The sequence below is a fragment of the Perognathus longimembris genome, chromosome 17 (assembly GCF_023159225.1).
Source record: "Perognathus longimembris pacificus isolate PPM17 chromosome 17, ASM2315922v1, whole genome shotgun sequence".
Taxonomy (NCBI): domain Eukaryota; kingdom Metazoa; phylum Chordata; class Mammalia; order Rodentia; family Heteromyidae; genus Perognathus; species Perognathus longimembris.
Window position 1 is genome coordinate 36,120,614 of NC_063177.1, and position 12,392 is coordinate 36,133,005.

A 12,392-nucleotide genomic window follows, 5' to 3' on the forward strand; every position below is an offset into this window, starting at 1 on the left:
AGAACACTTGCTTAGGATGAGCAAAGCCCTGGGTATGATCCTCATAAATGGGGGGAAAAGCATGAATGGAACAATATTTCTTTACCCTTGTAATGGCCACAGCATCAACTACGTCATCCTACCACGTCCTTTTACATTCTTTTCAATCTCACATAATAAGAAAATGGTGGGGCTGGGAATATGGCCTAGTGGCAAGAGTGCTTGCCTCCTACACATGAAGCTCTCGGTTCGATTCCCCAGCACCACATATATGGAAAACGGCCAGAAGGGGCGCTGTGGCTCAGGTGGCAGAGTGCTAGCCTTGAGCGGGAAGAAGCCAGGGATGGTGCTCAGGCCCTGAGTCCAAGGCCCAGGACTGGCCAAAAAAAAAAAAAAAAAGAAAAGAAAATGGTGGACAAGAATTGCGATTTGTCAAGCTGATGACAAAGATTGTTTGTTTAGGGTGAGGGCCCAGGGGTGTCTTAGTGGACCACACAGTATAGTCAGTATTTACTAGTACTGGGGCTTGAAATCGGGCTGGGCATTGTCCCGTGGCATTTTTGTTCAAAGGTAGTACACTACCACTTGAACCCATAGCTCCATTTCTGGCTTTTTGTTGGTTAATCGGAGGTAAGACTCTCATGCACTTTCCTGCCAGACTGGCCCTCAATTCTCAGATTGCAACCTCCTGAGTAGCTAGGATTTGGGGCATAAGCCACCAGCACCAGGCTATGGTTGTCATTTTAATTGGTGTATGCCTCACCTGCTGTTAGCTATTGGCAGCCTCCTTGAGAAAGCACAGATTAGATCATAATAGTAAACTATGTTCCTTCTATGCTAATTCTATCCTAATGTGGGAAACAAGCTCAGTAGTAAAAGCTGTAGCTACTAAGATACCAGCAGTGGAATGGACACAGTTTTTTACAAGTGGGAAAAATAACCCAACCAACTTCAAACTGTGGCTAACAGCAAAAGAAAAGAAAATGCTAGCCAGGGTAGCTTAATGGTAGAGCATTTACCCACTACCCTCAAGGTCCTGAGTTCAACCACAGTACCATACATAGGGGGAAAATAGGATGCAGCTATGAACATCACCACAAGTTTGTTGTTTTGCCAGTCCTGGGGCTTGAACTTGGCCTGGGCTCTGTCCCTGAGTTGCTCTTGCTTAACTTTAGCTCTTTACCACCTGAGCCACAGTGCTACTTTCTGACTTTTTGTTTGTAAGGTACTGAGGAATCGAATCCAGGGCTTCATGCATGCTAGGCAAATACTCTACCACTAAGCCACATTCCCAGCCCTTGTTTTATTTTCTTATAGCTTGTTTAAACAAATAAATCTCCAAGCCTCTAATGTAGCTCCATTAAGTCTCCAGTGCTTTGGCTATACTGGGTTTAAACTCTGTCTCAGACTTGTTAGGCAGGCACTCTACAGTCATATCCACATCCCTTTTGCTTTTGTTTTTAGCCAAGCTTTTTTTTTTGCCAAGGGATGGCCTCGAATGGCTAGCCTCTTATGACTGCCTCCCAGACAGCTTATAGATATAAGCCACCATGACCAGATTGTTACGATGTGGATATCAGTAACTGTTTAGCTTGGGCTCAGAATCTTGAGTCTCCTAATCTCAGCCACTTCCAAAGTAACTGACATTAAAAGTGTACATCACTACATTCAAACCCAGATTTTCTTCAACTCACTAAGTTTTTTTTGTTTTTGGCCAGTCCTGCGGCTTGGACTCAGGGCCTGAGCACTGTCCCTGGCTTCTTTTTGCTCAAGGCTAGCACTCTGCCACTTGAGCCACAGCGCCACTTCTGGCCGTTTTCTGTATATGTGGTGCTGGGGAATTGAACCCAGGGCCTCATGTATAGGAGGCAGGCACTCTTGCCACTAGGCCATATCCCCAGCCCTTCAACTCACTAAGTTTTGTATGTGTATATAGGATCTAGGGCTTGAACTCCGAGCCTGGGCACTGTTCCTGATCTTTTTTGCTCAGGGCTAGTGCTGTACCACTTGAGCCCACAGTTCCACTTCTGGGGTTTTTTGTGACTCAATTGGAAATAAGAGTCACTTGGGTTTGTCTGCATATGCTGGCTTTAACCATGACTGTCAGATCTCAGTCTCTTGAGTATCTAAGATTACAGGCACAAGCCACCAGCACCTAGCCAGAAAAAAATTTTTTTTGGGTTAGTTGTTGTCGGGCTTGAACTCAGGGCCTATGCACTGTCTCTGAGCCTCTTTGTGCTCAAGGCTAGCACTCTACCACTTGAGCCCCAGCGCCACTTCTGGTTTTTGAATGGTTAGAGATAAGAGTCTCATGGGGACTTTTCTACCCAGGCTGGTTTAGAATTGCAATCAGACCTCAGCCCCCTGAGTACAGTAGCTAGTTACAGGAGTGAGCCACGGGCACCCAGCTAGAAAATCTTGTGGGAACCAAATTTCTTATAATCCTACTGAATCATGGGAAAGTTTTCAGCCTCTTACTAAATAATAAAGGAAATCAGAACATCAGTTTCACATTGACATTTTTATTAACGCCAACTGTTTTTAATTATTATTTTTTAAAACGATAGCACAAAGTTTCAAGGAAGCAGTCTCACAATCCGATGACCTTCCGAAATACAGTTAAGCCACACCAAATATGAATTTCTGTTAATAACAAAAAAATTTTAAAAAACAGGAGAAAGAAAAATAAAAAGGGACAAAAGAAGGGAAAGATTTACAGTTGAAACTTACTGGATTCGGTAGGTGAGGCTCATTAGTAGGATACACTGTGGAAGCAGAGTGGCACACATAGGTGCAGTCTGTTTTGAAACCCTTTACCACTAATATGTGGGCCCTGTAGCAGTCACCACTGGCTTCTCACATGCACACCAACTAGGAGAAGCCAGATTTGGGTTGATACTGTTATAGAGAGGTTCAATAGTTGGCCTGTCAGACAACAAAGACAATTTTTTTTTAGCAGAATAACTCCTTCGGAAATCTTTGTTTCTACTGTCTCACCTAATATATACTTCAAGGTTCTTAAAAGTCATCTTAAAAGAGAAAGAACAGAGCAATGTATATCAGTTTCTTTTATTCAATGTAGCTAGGGAGATGTTTCCTTATTACTTCTTGATCTCTAAGGACACTGAGGGGGTGGGATAGACCTAAAGGGAGGACAAACCCACAACAGGGTAGGTTTTACAGTTTTTAACTTTTTTTTTTACTTTTTAAAACTTTTATTAACTTTTTTTTTTCTTTTTGGGGTGGGCCAAGGGGGTCACACAGAAGGAAGGCAAGGAGGAAAACTACAATCCTTGGTTCAGATTGAGTTATACAGGAAAAGGTATGGTTCCTGGTCAGTTCCCAGTGCCCCTTCCCCTCAAAACAAAACAAAACAAAAAGAAAACAACAAAACCCCACTTATAATTATGCACAGACTCTATGTTATACCTCCTGTCAGCCTTTTGTGTTTAGCTACTCCCAGCAATGCACATGAACTGGGGTTGTAGGCTGTTTGCAGAACCCATTTCACAAAGTTCCTCTTCCCCAGAAGCCTCTAGTTTCCTTTTGGTAGGTTATAAGAACAGAACATCTGTCATTAGCAGGAAAGTGTTAAATACTTTGAACCACTGACAAGGCTTCAGGAAGTTTCACAGTTTCATTATGCTCTATTTTATTACTATCATATTTACATTTTTGTTTTTATTTTTTTTGCTGAATTGCTGAGTTTCCTTTTTCAATAGTATTCAATTCTGGAGTGTGAGCAGGAACCCGTTAACTACATTCATTGTCCAACCCCCACTGGTTTGAAAGAAGACTCCAAATTCTTGGCATATGAATCAGCTGTTTGGTAGCTCCACCTTATCCCTGCAGGGAAGCAGCAAAATGCAGCAGTAGCTGGCTCCTGGTTCACACTGCTGGTGGTGAGGCTTTTCGCTGAAGGAGGTACTGATGGATACTGTCGGCATCTCGCTTTAGCCAAGCAGCATTCAGCAGGATATTTTCACAACACTGCTGGATGGTACGCTCAGCTGAAGGAGCTGGGTGACTCTCGAAGAAAGCCTGGTATAAAACATCCCAGAATGCAGAATCACTCACTGCTAGCAATAGAAGTGTCACAGCTATGAAAAAATACTCTTTGGTGTACATACATAAAGAAAAACATAAGCCTCAATCATGATAACTGACCAATGCCACTTTTAGGCTATAATAAGTAACCCTTTGGCTGCCCTACATATAGGAATCCTCCCCCAAATATTAAATGTGTAAACTCTAATCTTTCTATAAGGAAAAAAAACAACAAAGGAAACTCTAGGTTAATGTTATGTTCTAGATTGAAAAATGAAAAGTAAACACTACTTACCTTAACTTCTCCAGCCATTTTATCAACTGCAAATCCCTCAACTGACAGCTGAAAAAGTTTTAAGTAATAAGTGAATCCAAGAGATATGGAACAAACTCCCACTTAACATAAAAACAACCATTCAGTTTTCTCTTCAACTTTAGTTTGATATATGAGGGGTGTAGGGCACAGTCTTGGGGCTGAACTCTGGGCTTGAATGCTGCTCCCGAGCTGCTTTTGCTCAAGGCTAGCAGTCTAATACTTGAGCAAAAGCACCACTTATGGCTCTTTTCTGAGTAGTTTACTAGAGAGAGTCTCATGGACTTTCCTGGCTGGCTTCGAACTGTGATTTTTCAGATCTCAGCCTCTTGGGTAGCTAGGATTACAGGCATGAGCCACTAGTGCTTAGCCAGAAGCTTTTAAATAAAACCACCATTTGAGGAAACTTACTCCCCAAGTGCTGGAACAAACCCCAGAACTTCACTCAGGTTAGCTAAATACTACTGAGCTGTAGAGAGTCCTTGAGGAAACTCCAGTGAAGATTACAACTCATGGATATCACTCAATAACATCCATACGTCGCAAGCTACTCAAAAGTTTCACAAACCTTTATTAGTCTGGATATTAAGAAACCTCCTTGATATCGGTTATAAAGTTCTTCCCAGTTATCTTTTATGAATTTCCAAGCAGCTTTCCTCCCATGCTTGCTGCCTCCAGCTACTCCACCAATTACTGACACAGTGTCCTGTGGACGTACCTCTTCCTAAAAAGAAAGAAAAGTCTAACACATCCAAAATATCTTCTAGTGCCAGAAAGTACATTCTATTCAAATAGTCAAGAACCACAATGAAGATACTAATTCCTTATTTCATATAGTTCATGATCCCTTTGCTCACTGTTCCCATTCCACTGTTACCTCCCAACAATTCGGATTCTCACCATTATTGGGAGATAACAGAAGTCAGTAACAAATGCTTTTTCCCAGGAGAAGCACTAGTTATACTCTTAAGGTAGATCAAAAAGATTCTGAATGAAAAACATGTCTTACATCAATTAGAAACAGTTCCCTCTAAAAACAGTTTTTTCATAACTTACTGAAAGTGCAAAAGTGAGGACTTTTTGAATCAGTTCAGGTGAAAGAGTAGCCCCAAGGACTCTTTCAATTCGGTTTTTCTCTTCCTGCATATCAGCTTGTTTGTGAAGCTATGGGGAAAATAAGAAAGACAGGGATAGTTAGCTCTTCCCTGGGAATTCTGTGTATGCTTATGTAAGCTTCTCTTCCAATACGGTAAAACTTCCATCTTTCATTCTCTATGGGTAAGACGGATTTGCATTAAACAGAATACTTGTTCAGATGGCTGGGCACTAAACTTGTCATTATAGTAAGCCACTAGATTAATACCTGTCTTGTTTCTAAACTGTTTAACACCAAGGTCCAAGGAGTAAGTTCAATACCAGTGGCTCATGGTTATTTAGGGGGCTTAAATCTACGGATCTCAAGTGGAAAGCATCTCAGACAAACTAGAGGAATGGCTCAAGAGGTAGAGCTCTGACCTTCAGCAAAAAAAAGCCAAGGGAAATCTAGAGGGCCGGAATTCAAACCCCAGTACTAGAAGAAAATCCTAATCAGCTGGGTGCCAGTGGCTCACACTTGTAATCCTAGTTACTCAGGAGGCTAAGATCTGAGGATCCCAGTTCAAAGCCAGCTTGGGCAGGAAAATTCCATAAGACTCTCATCTCTAATTAATTACAGAACAAGCTGGAAGTAATGCTGTGGCTCAATTGGTGGAGCACTAGCTTTGAGCAAAAAGGAGCCAAGGGACAGTATGCCCAGGTCTGGAGTTCAAGCCCCAGGACTGGGGGGGGGGGGGGGGGGAAACAAAACTCCCAAACTTAGTAATTTTATGCCATTAAAGATCATTTAATTTATAATAATAAAATTAACCTACCTCAGAGATGACTGTGATTAACTTTTAAAAAGATGCATTTGAAAGGTACACTGAGTAATAGTCGATCTATGGTTAGCATGGTGGTACACATCTGTAATCCCAGCTCAGTAGTCAAAGTCAGGGCTGAGGTACACGAATGCTACTGACAAAAGTGCAGGACCCTTAGAGGGACTTTTCTGCTCAGGTTGGCTTTGAACTGTGATCAGCTTCCCTCCAAGTAGCTAGGATTACAGGTGTGGGTCACCAGCACCCAGCTTGGTTCAGCTTTCCTGTTGTTTTGGTGCCAAGCTTGAAGTCAGGGTCTGGGTGCTATCCCTAAGCTTATTTGGTCAAGGCTAGCACTCTACTGCTTGAGCCATAACTCCACTCCTGTCTTTTTGTTTGTTTGTTTGTTGTGGGGCTTGAACTCAAGGCCTGGGTGCTATCCTTGGGCCTCTTTGTGCTCAAGGCTAGTGCTCTACCACTTGAGCTCCAGCCTCACTTCTGGTATTTGAGTGGTTAATCAGGGATAAGAATCTCAAGGACACTTTTTGGCTGGAGATGGCTTCCAACTGTTATCCTCAGATCTCAGCCTCCTGAGTAGCTAAGATTACTGGCAATGGCACCTGGCTTACTTCCTGGCTTTTCTTTTTCTTTTCTTTTTTTTTGCTGATTAAAGAGTCTCATTGGGCTGGGGATATGGCCTAGTGGCAAGAGTGCCTACCTGCCTCATGAGGCCCTGGGTGATTCCCCAGCACCACATATACAGAAAATGGCCAGAAGTGGCGCTGTGGCTCAAGTGGCAGAGTGCTAGCCTTGAGCAAAAAGGAAGCCAGGGACAGTGCTCAGGCCCTGAGTCCAAGCCCCAGGACTGGCCAAAAAAAAAAAAAAAAAAGAGTCTCATTGACTCTCCTGACCACTGGGCTGACTTTGAACTGTGATCCTCCAATCTCAGCTTCCTGAATAGCTAGGATTTAATCCTAGCATGAGCCAATGACACCCAGCTTGCCTCAGCCTCTTTGGTGCTGAGATTATAGGCATGTACCACACCATGCCCAGTCTCCTCACAGTTTTTACTGCAAAACCAACACAAACTGAATGTGGAATATAAGACAAAGTCATAAATAAAAATCACTACTATATATACATTGCCAAATCTGAGTTGAAATCATATTACACATGCTGTTTTATGACCTGGATTTATTTATTACAGATAAGTTTTATTTTCCTCTTCATACTTTTCTAGTTTGTAAATCTAAAATTTATTTTTTCAGTCAGTTTTGAGGCTTGAACTCAGGGCCTAGGTGTGGTCCCTCAGCTTTTTCACTCCAGGCTAGCACTCTATCACTTTGAGCCAGTTTTATTCTAGTTTTATTGGTGATTCATTGGAGATAAGAGTCTCACAGACTTTCCTGATCCTCAGATGTCAGCCTCCTGAGTAGCAAGGATTACAAGTGTGAGCCACCAGCACCCAGACTAAAATTTTATATAATACACAGATTTTTTTCTTAATATGACACAAAAATTAGAACTGCAAATATGAGATGCTTCTCTAAGACAAATTTCTAGACTGTACACATGTGTGCATGCAAACATGTGTTTGTACTGGCAACAGAACCCAAGGTATCTTGCACACTGGGCACACTCTCAGACACTATATACCTAATCTGTACAGACTCTCTTGATCTTTTTTTCTCCCTTAATCTTTAGCAATGCTTATATGTCTGGAGAACCTATCAGTTTGCAGTTTCTCTCAATTTTTCTGTTTTTGCTGGGAACTGAACCCAGACAGCCTCACTCTATCAGTAATCCTCACTACTAGCCACACTACTTTTAGATTCTCTTCAGAAACTGTACAATAGATCAGGTGTCAGGAGGACTGGAGTATCATCACCCTATTGCCTCTAATTAGCTTTGTAATCTTGACTAAATCCTTACTGGATGTGGGTCTGTTTCCTTATCTGTAAAATGAGGGATGGGTGAGCTGATATATTGGGGGGAGGGGTCAGTTGTGGGGGCCTGGGTGCCGTCCCTGAGGGTTTCTAGTAGTTAATTGGAGGTAAGAGTCTCATAGACCTTCCTGTCTGGGCTGGCTTTGAACTGCAATCCTCAGATCTCAGCCACCTAAGTAGTTAGGATTACAACAGGTGTGAGCCACCAGCACCTGCTCTGACAGATGATTTCCATGGGATTTTTCAGCTCAAAGACTGCATTACTGGGCTGGGGATATGGCCTAGTGGCAAGAGAGCTTGCCTCGTATACATGAGGCCCAGCACCACATATACAGAAAATGGCCAGAAGTGGCGCTGTGGCTCAAGTGGCAGAGTGCTAGCCTTGAGCAAAAAGAAGCCAGGGACAGTGCTCAGGCCCTGAGTCCAAGCCCCAGGACTGGCAAAAAAAAAAAAAAAAAAAAAGGCTGCATTACTACTACTACTACTTTCAGGAAACATTTTTCTTGCAGAGAATTTCTTAAGTCCACTAGATGGCACTTTAACACTATATTTCAAATACAAAATGAGGTAATTAAAACCTGCCACATTATTCCAAATTATTTTTTAAAAATGCAGTCTTCGTCTCTTACCACAATTTCTTGAGGAACCAATTCTTTATTGAAACTCTTTCTATAATAAAACTGACTAAATGCAAAAAGTAGAGAGAGGTGTGGTCAAATGTAGAAAACACCCTGAGGCCCTGAATTCAAGCCTCAGTACCAGCACAAAACAAAACACTAAAAATATAAATAAATGCAAATTCCTACTAAACATACATCCTTTCATATTTTTGTGAATTTCTTCTAATTTTTTTTTTGGGGGGGGGGCAGTCCTGGGGCTTGGACTCAGGGCCTGAGCACTGTCCCTGGCTTCTTTTTACTCAAGGCTAGCACTCTGCCACTTGAGCCACAGCACCACTTCTGGCCATTTTCTGTATATGTGGTGCTGGGGAATTGAACCCAGGGCCTCATGTATACGAGGCAAGCTCTCTTGCCACTAGGCTATATCCCCATCCCCTTCTAATTTTTTTAAAGCCAGATCTGGGGCTAGAACTTAGGGCCTCATACTCTCAGCTAGCACTCGGAGTCATGCCACCACTTCCAACTTTTTGCCAATTAACTGAAGATAAAGAATGATGGTTTGTCTGCTGGGGCTGATTTCGAACCATGATCCTAAGATCCTAGCTAGAACTACAGGCATGAGAGAACATTGCCCAACTTTGTGTGAATTCTTAAAATTGTGCCATGAAATGAAAATGTCAATGTATTTACCATCAAATTTTCAGACCCCTTATTCCAGTTATGGAACAGACTAAAAAGTATAAAGTATCTCATTCCATAATTCACTCCATATAATTTAATGGACATGGTTCACAAATATTAATACCAAAAATATTAATACTAAGAACCTTAGTATTTAATTGAAAGGACAGGTTAGATACTTGTGGCTCACACCTGTACTCCTAACTACTCAGAGGCTGAGGATCCTGGTTTGAAATCAGCCTTGACAAAAAAGTCAGTGAGAATTCTTTTATGTAGGGCTTGAACTCAGGGTCTTGAGTGTTGCCCTTGACCTCTTCTACTCAAGGCTAGCACTCTCCCATTTTGAACTACAGCTCCACTTCTGGTTTTCTGGTGGTTAATTAGAGATAAGAGTGTCAGACTGGGCTGGGAATGTAGTTTGGTGGTAGAGTGCTTCCCCAGAAGCATGAAGCCCTGGGTTCGATCCCTCAGTACCACATAAACAGAAAAAGCTGAAGTGGTGTGGTGGCACAGGTGGTAGAGTGCTAGCTTTGAGCAAAAGAAGCTCAGAGACAGTGCCCAGGCCCTGAGTTTGAGCCCCAGATCTGGCAGCAAAAAATAAATAAATAAATAAATAAGTGTATCAAACTTTCCTGCCTCCTGCGTAGCAAGGACTTCAGTTGTGAACCAGGGCCCTGTGTTAGTGAGATTCATCCCCAATTAAGTACCAAAAAAGACAGAAGTGGAGCTGGAGCGCAAGTAGTAGAGTACTATCAATGAACCAAAAAAGCTCAGTGACAGGACCTAGGCCCTGGGTTCAAGCCCCAGGACTGTCACCTAAAAAATGAATAAAATAAATAAAAACCTCCAAACTTAGTCATGATTCCCTGCCCCAGGTAACAAGGCTTGAACTCAGGGCCTCAAACTGTTTGTTTGCTCACAGCTAACTAGTTGCTAGTGCTCTACACCTCCAGTTTAGCTTTTTGCTGGTTAATAAATGGGAATTTTTAATTGGTTAATTTTAATTGGTTGGCTGGGGATGGACTTTTCTGTCCTGGTTGACTGCAAACCAGTTCTTAGCCTCTTGTATAGCTACAATTACAGGATTAAAGTATAAGCACCTAGCTGAAACTTTTATGTTAGAAAGGAAACATTTATCTTTTGATATGTTTTGAGGTATAGTTTTTCTCTTTTTTTTTTTTCTCCATCATGGGGCTTGAATTGGGGGCCTCGGCACTGTCCCTGAACTCTTTTTGCTCAAGGCTAGCACTCTATTACTTTGAGCCACAGGGCCATTTCCAGTTTTCTGATGGCTAATTGGAGATAAGCGTCTCATGGACTTTTCTGCCTGGACTAGTTTCAAACTAAGATCCTCAGATCTCAGCCTAAGTAGTTAGTATTACAGGTATGAGTCACTGGCACTTGACCGTTCCCTTCACCTATTTTTTTTCTTTTTCTTTTTTTCCCTTTATTGTCAAAGTGAAGTAGAGAAGGGTTACAGTTTCATATGTAAGGCAGTGAGTACACTTCTTGTTCAACTAGTTACCTCCTGCATAATCCCCCCACCCCACCCTACCTCCCTCCCTTCACCTTTAATGTAATCAGTACAGTCACTTTTTTTTCTAGACTGGTAAGGAATGGAAAAAGACCAGAAAGAACACTTGTTTTATAGTACTAGTTTTGGTTTAAACTTAACAGGTAGCCACAAGGACATGTTTTATTGGTCTTCCTGCTATCCCAATTATCCTGTAAAGAACTAGAGGCTATGAGGAAGGCACCTGAGTAATTTTCTTCACTCAGAAGAGACCCTGAGACATATGATAATTTCCTCCTTCCCTCTCTTCCCATTTCCTTCTTTTTTTCCCCCCTAAAAGGGCTTTGGCATCACATTGGTAGTACGAATGAACAGACATTATACATTTCTTGGCTAGGTAAGCACTCTACCACATCTCTAAACTTTCCTGCAGGTCTTTAATATATGCATGTCTGTAATAATCATGTATTTCTTTTCTTTTCTTGTTTTTGTGCCTGGAACTTGAACTTAGGGCCTGAGCAATGTCCCTGAGCTTCTTTTTGCTCAAAAGACTAGCACTCTACCACTTGAGCCACAGTGCCATTTCTGGCTTTTTTCTGTTTATGTGGTACAGAGGAATCAAACCCAGAGCACTTCATGCATGCTACATAAGCACTCTATACCATTAAGCCACATTCCCAGCCCTGCTAGAACTTTTCTTTACATCATTTAAAGTTTTATTTTGTACATCCAAGTTGAAAGCTAGAAATAAGACCCTTTCTCAAATATACTCACCTTTAGCATAATGTCTAAGGTAGTGCCATCACCATGCTTCAAAACAGTCAGATAGACCTATGAAGATAGAAAGGAACATAAAAAGAAGTCATCTGAAGGCATGAGGGGGTTCTGGAGTTTGAACTCTGGAACTTTCTGGGTAGGCACTCTACCACTTGAACCATACCAATCCTTTTTTTGCTTGAGTTATTTTTCAGATAAGAGTCTCAGGATTCTGCCCAGTGCTGACCTCAGACTGCAATCCTCCTTATACTTCCCGGGAGTTAGGGATTACAGGTATGTCCCATTTGTTCAGCTTGGTGGTTAGATGAAGTCTCACTAAACTTTTTCTTTTTTTCTTTTTTTTTTGCTAGTCCTGAGGCTTGAACTCAGGGCCTAAGCACTCTACCACTTGAGCCACAGTGCCACTTCCAGCCTTTTCTGTATATGTGGTGGTGAGGAATCGAACCCAGGGCTTCATGCATGCTAGGCAAGCACTCTACCAGGAAGCCACATTCCCAGCCCCCTCACTAAACTTTTTTGCCCAGGTTGGCCTCAAACCTGTAATCCTAGCTACTCAGTAGGCTGAGATCTGAGGAGTGTGGTTCAAAGCCAGCCTGGGCAGGAAAGTCTAAGAGACTTTTT

The 12,392-nt window shown here is 42.1% G+C and overlaps 1 protein-coding gene across 3 annotated transcripts in view; it reads right to left on the reverse strand.

Annotated features, from left to right (window-relative positions):
• Nucleotides 1-3,170: 3,170 nt before the first annotated feature.
• Npepps (aminopeptidase puromycin sensitive) overlaps nucleotides 3,171-12,392 on the reverse strand; it is a 75,813-nt gene continuing 66,591 nt past the window's right edge. For 2 of the 3 annotated variants that reach the window (XM_048365089.1, XM_048365091.1), the window contains 5 exons: nucleotides 11,769-11,825; nucleotides 5,396-5,503; nucleotides 4,908-5,063; nucleotides 4,322-4,369; nucleotides 3,171-4,020 (listed from right to left, as the gene is read on the reverse strand). In XM_048365089.1, the coding sequence (XP_048221046.1) occupies nucleotides 3,868-4,020; nucleotides 4,322-4,369; nucleotides 4,908-5,063; nucleotides 5,396-5,503; nucleotides 11,769-11,825 (522 nt within the window). In that variant the 3' untranslated portion in view covers nucleotides 3,171-3,867. Of the gene's footprint in view, nucleotides 4,021-4,061; nucleotides 4,194-4,226; nucleotides 4,370-4,907; nucleotides 5,064-5,395; nucleotides 5,504-11,768; nucleotides 11,826-12,392 lie in introns of those variants that run through there. The other variant, XM_048365090.1, reaches the window with a different exon arrangement.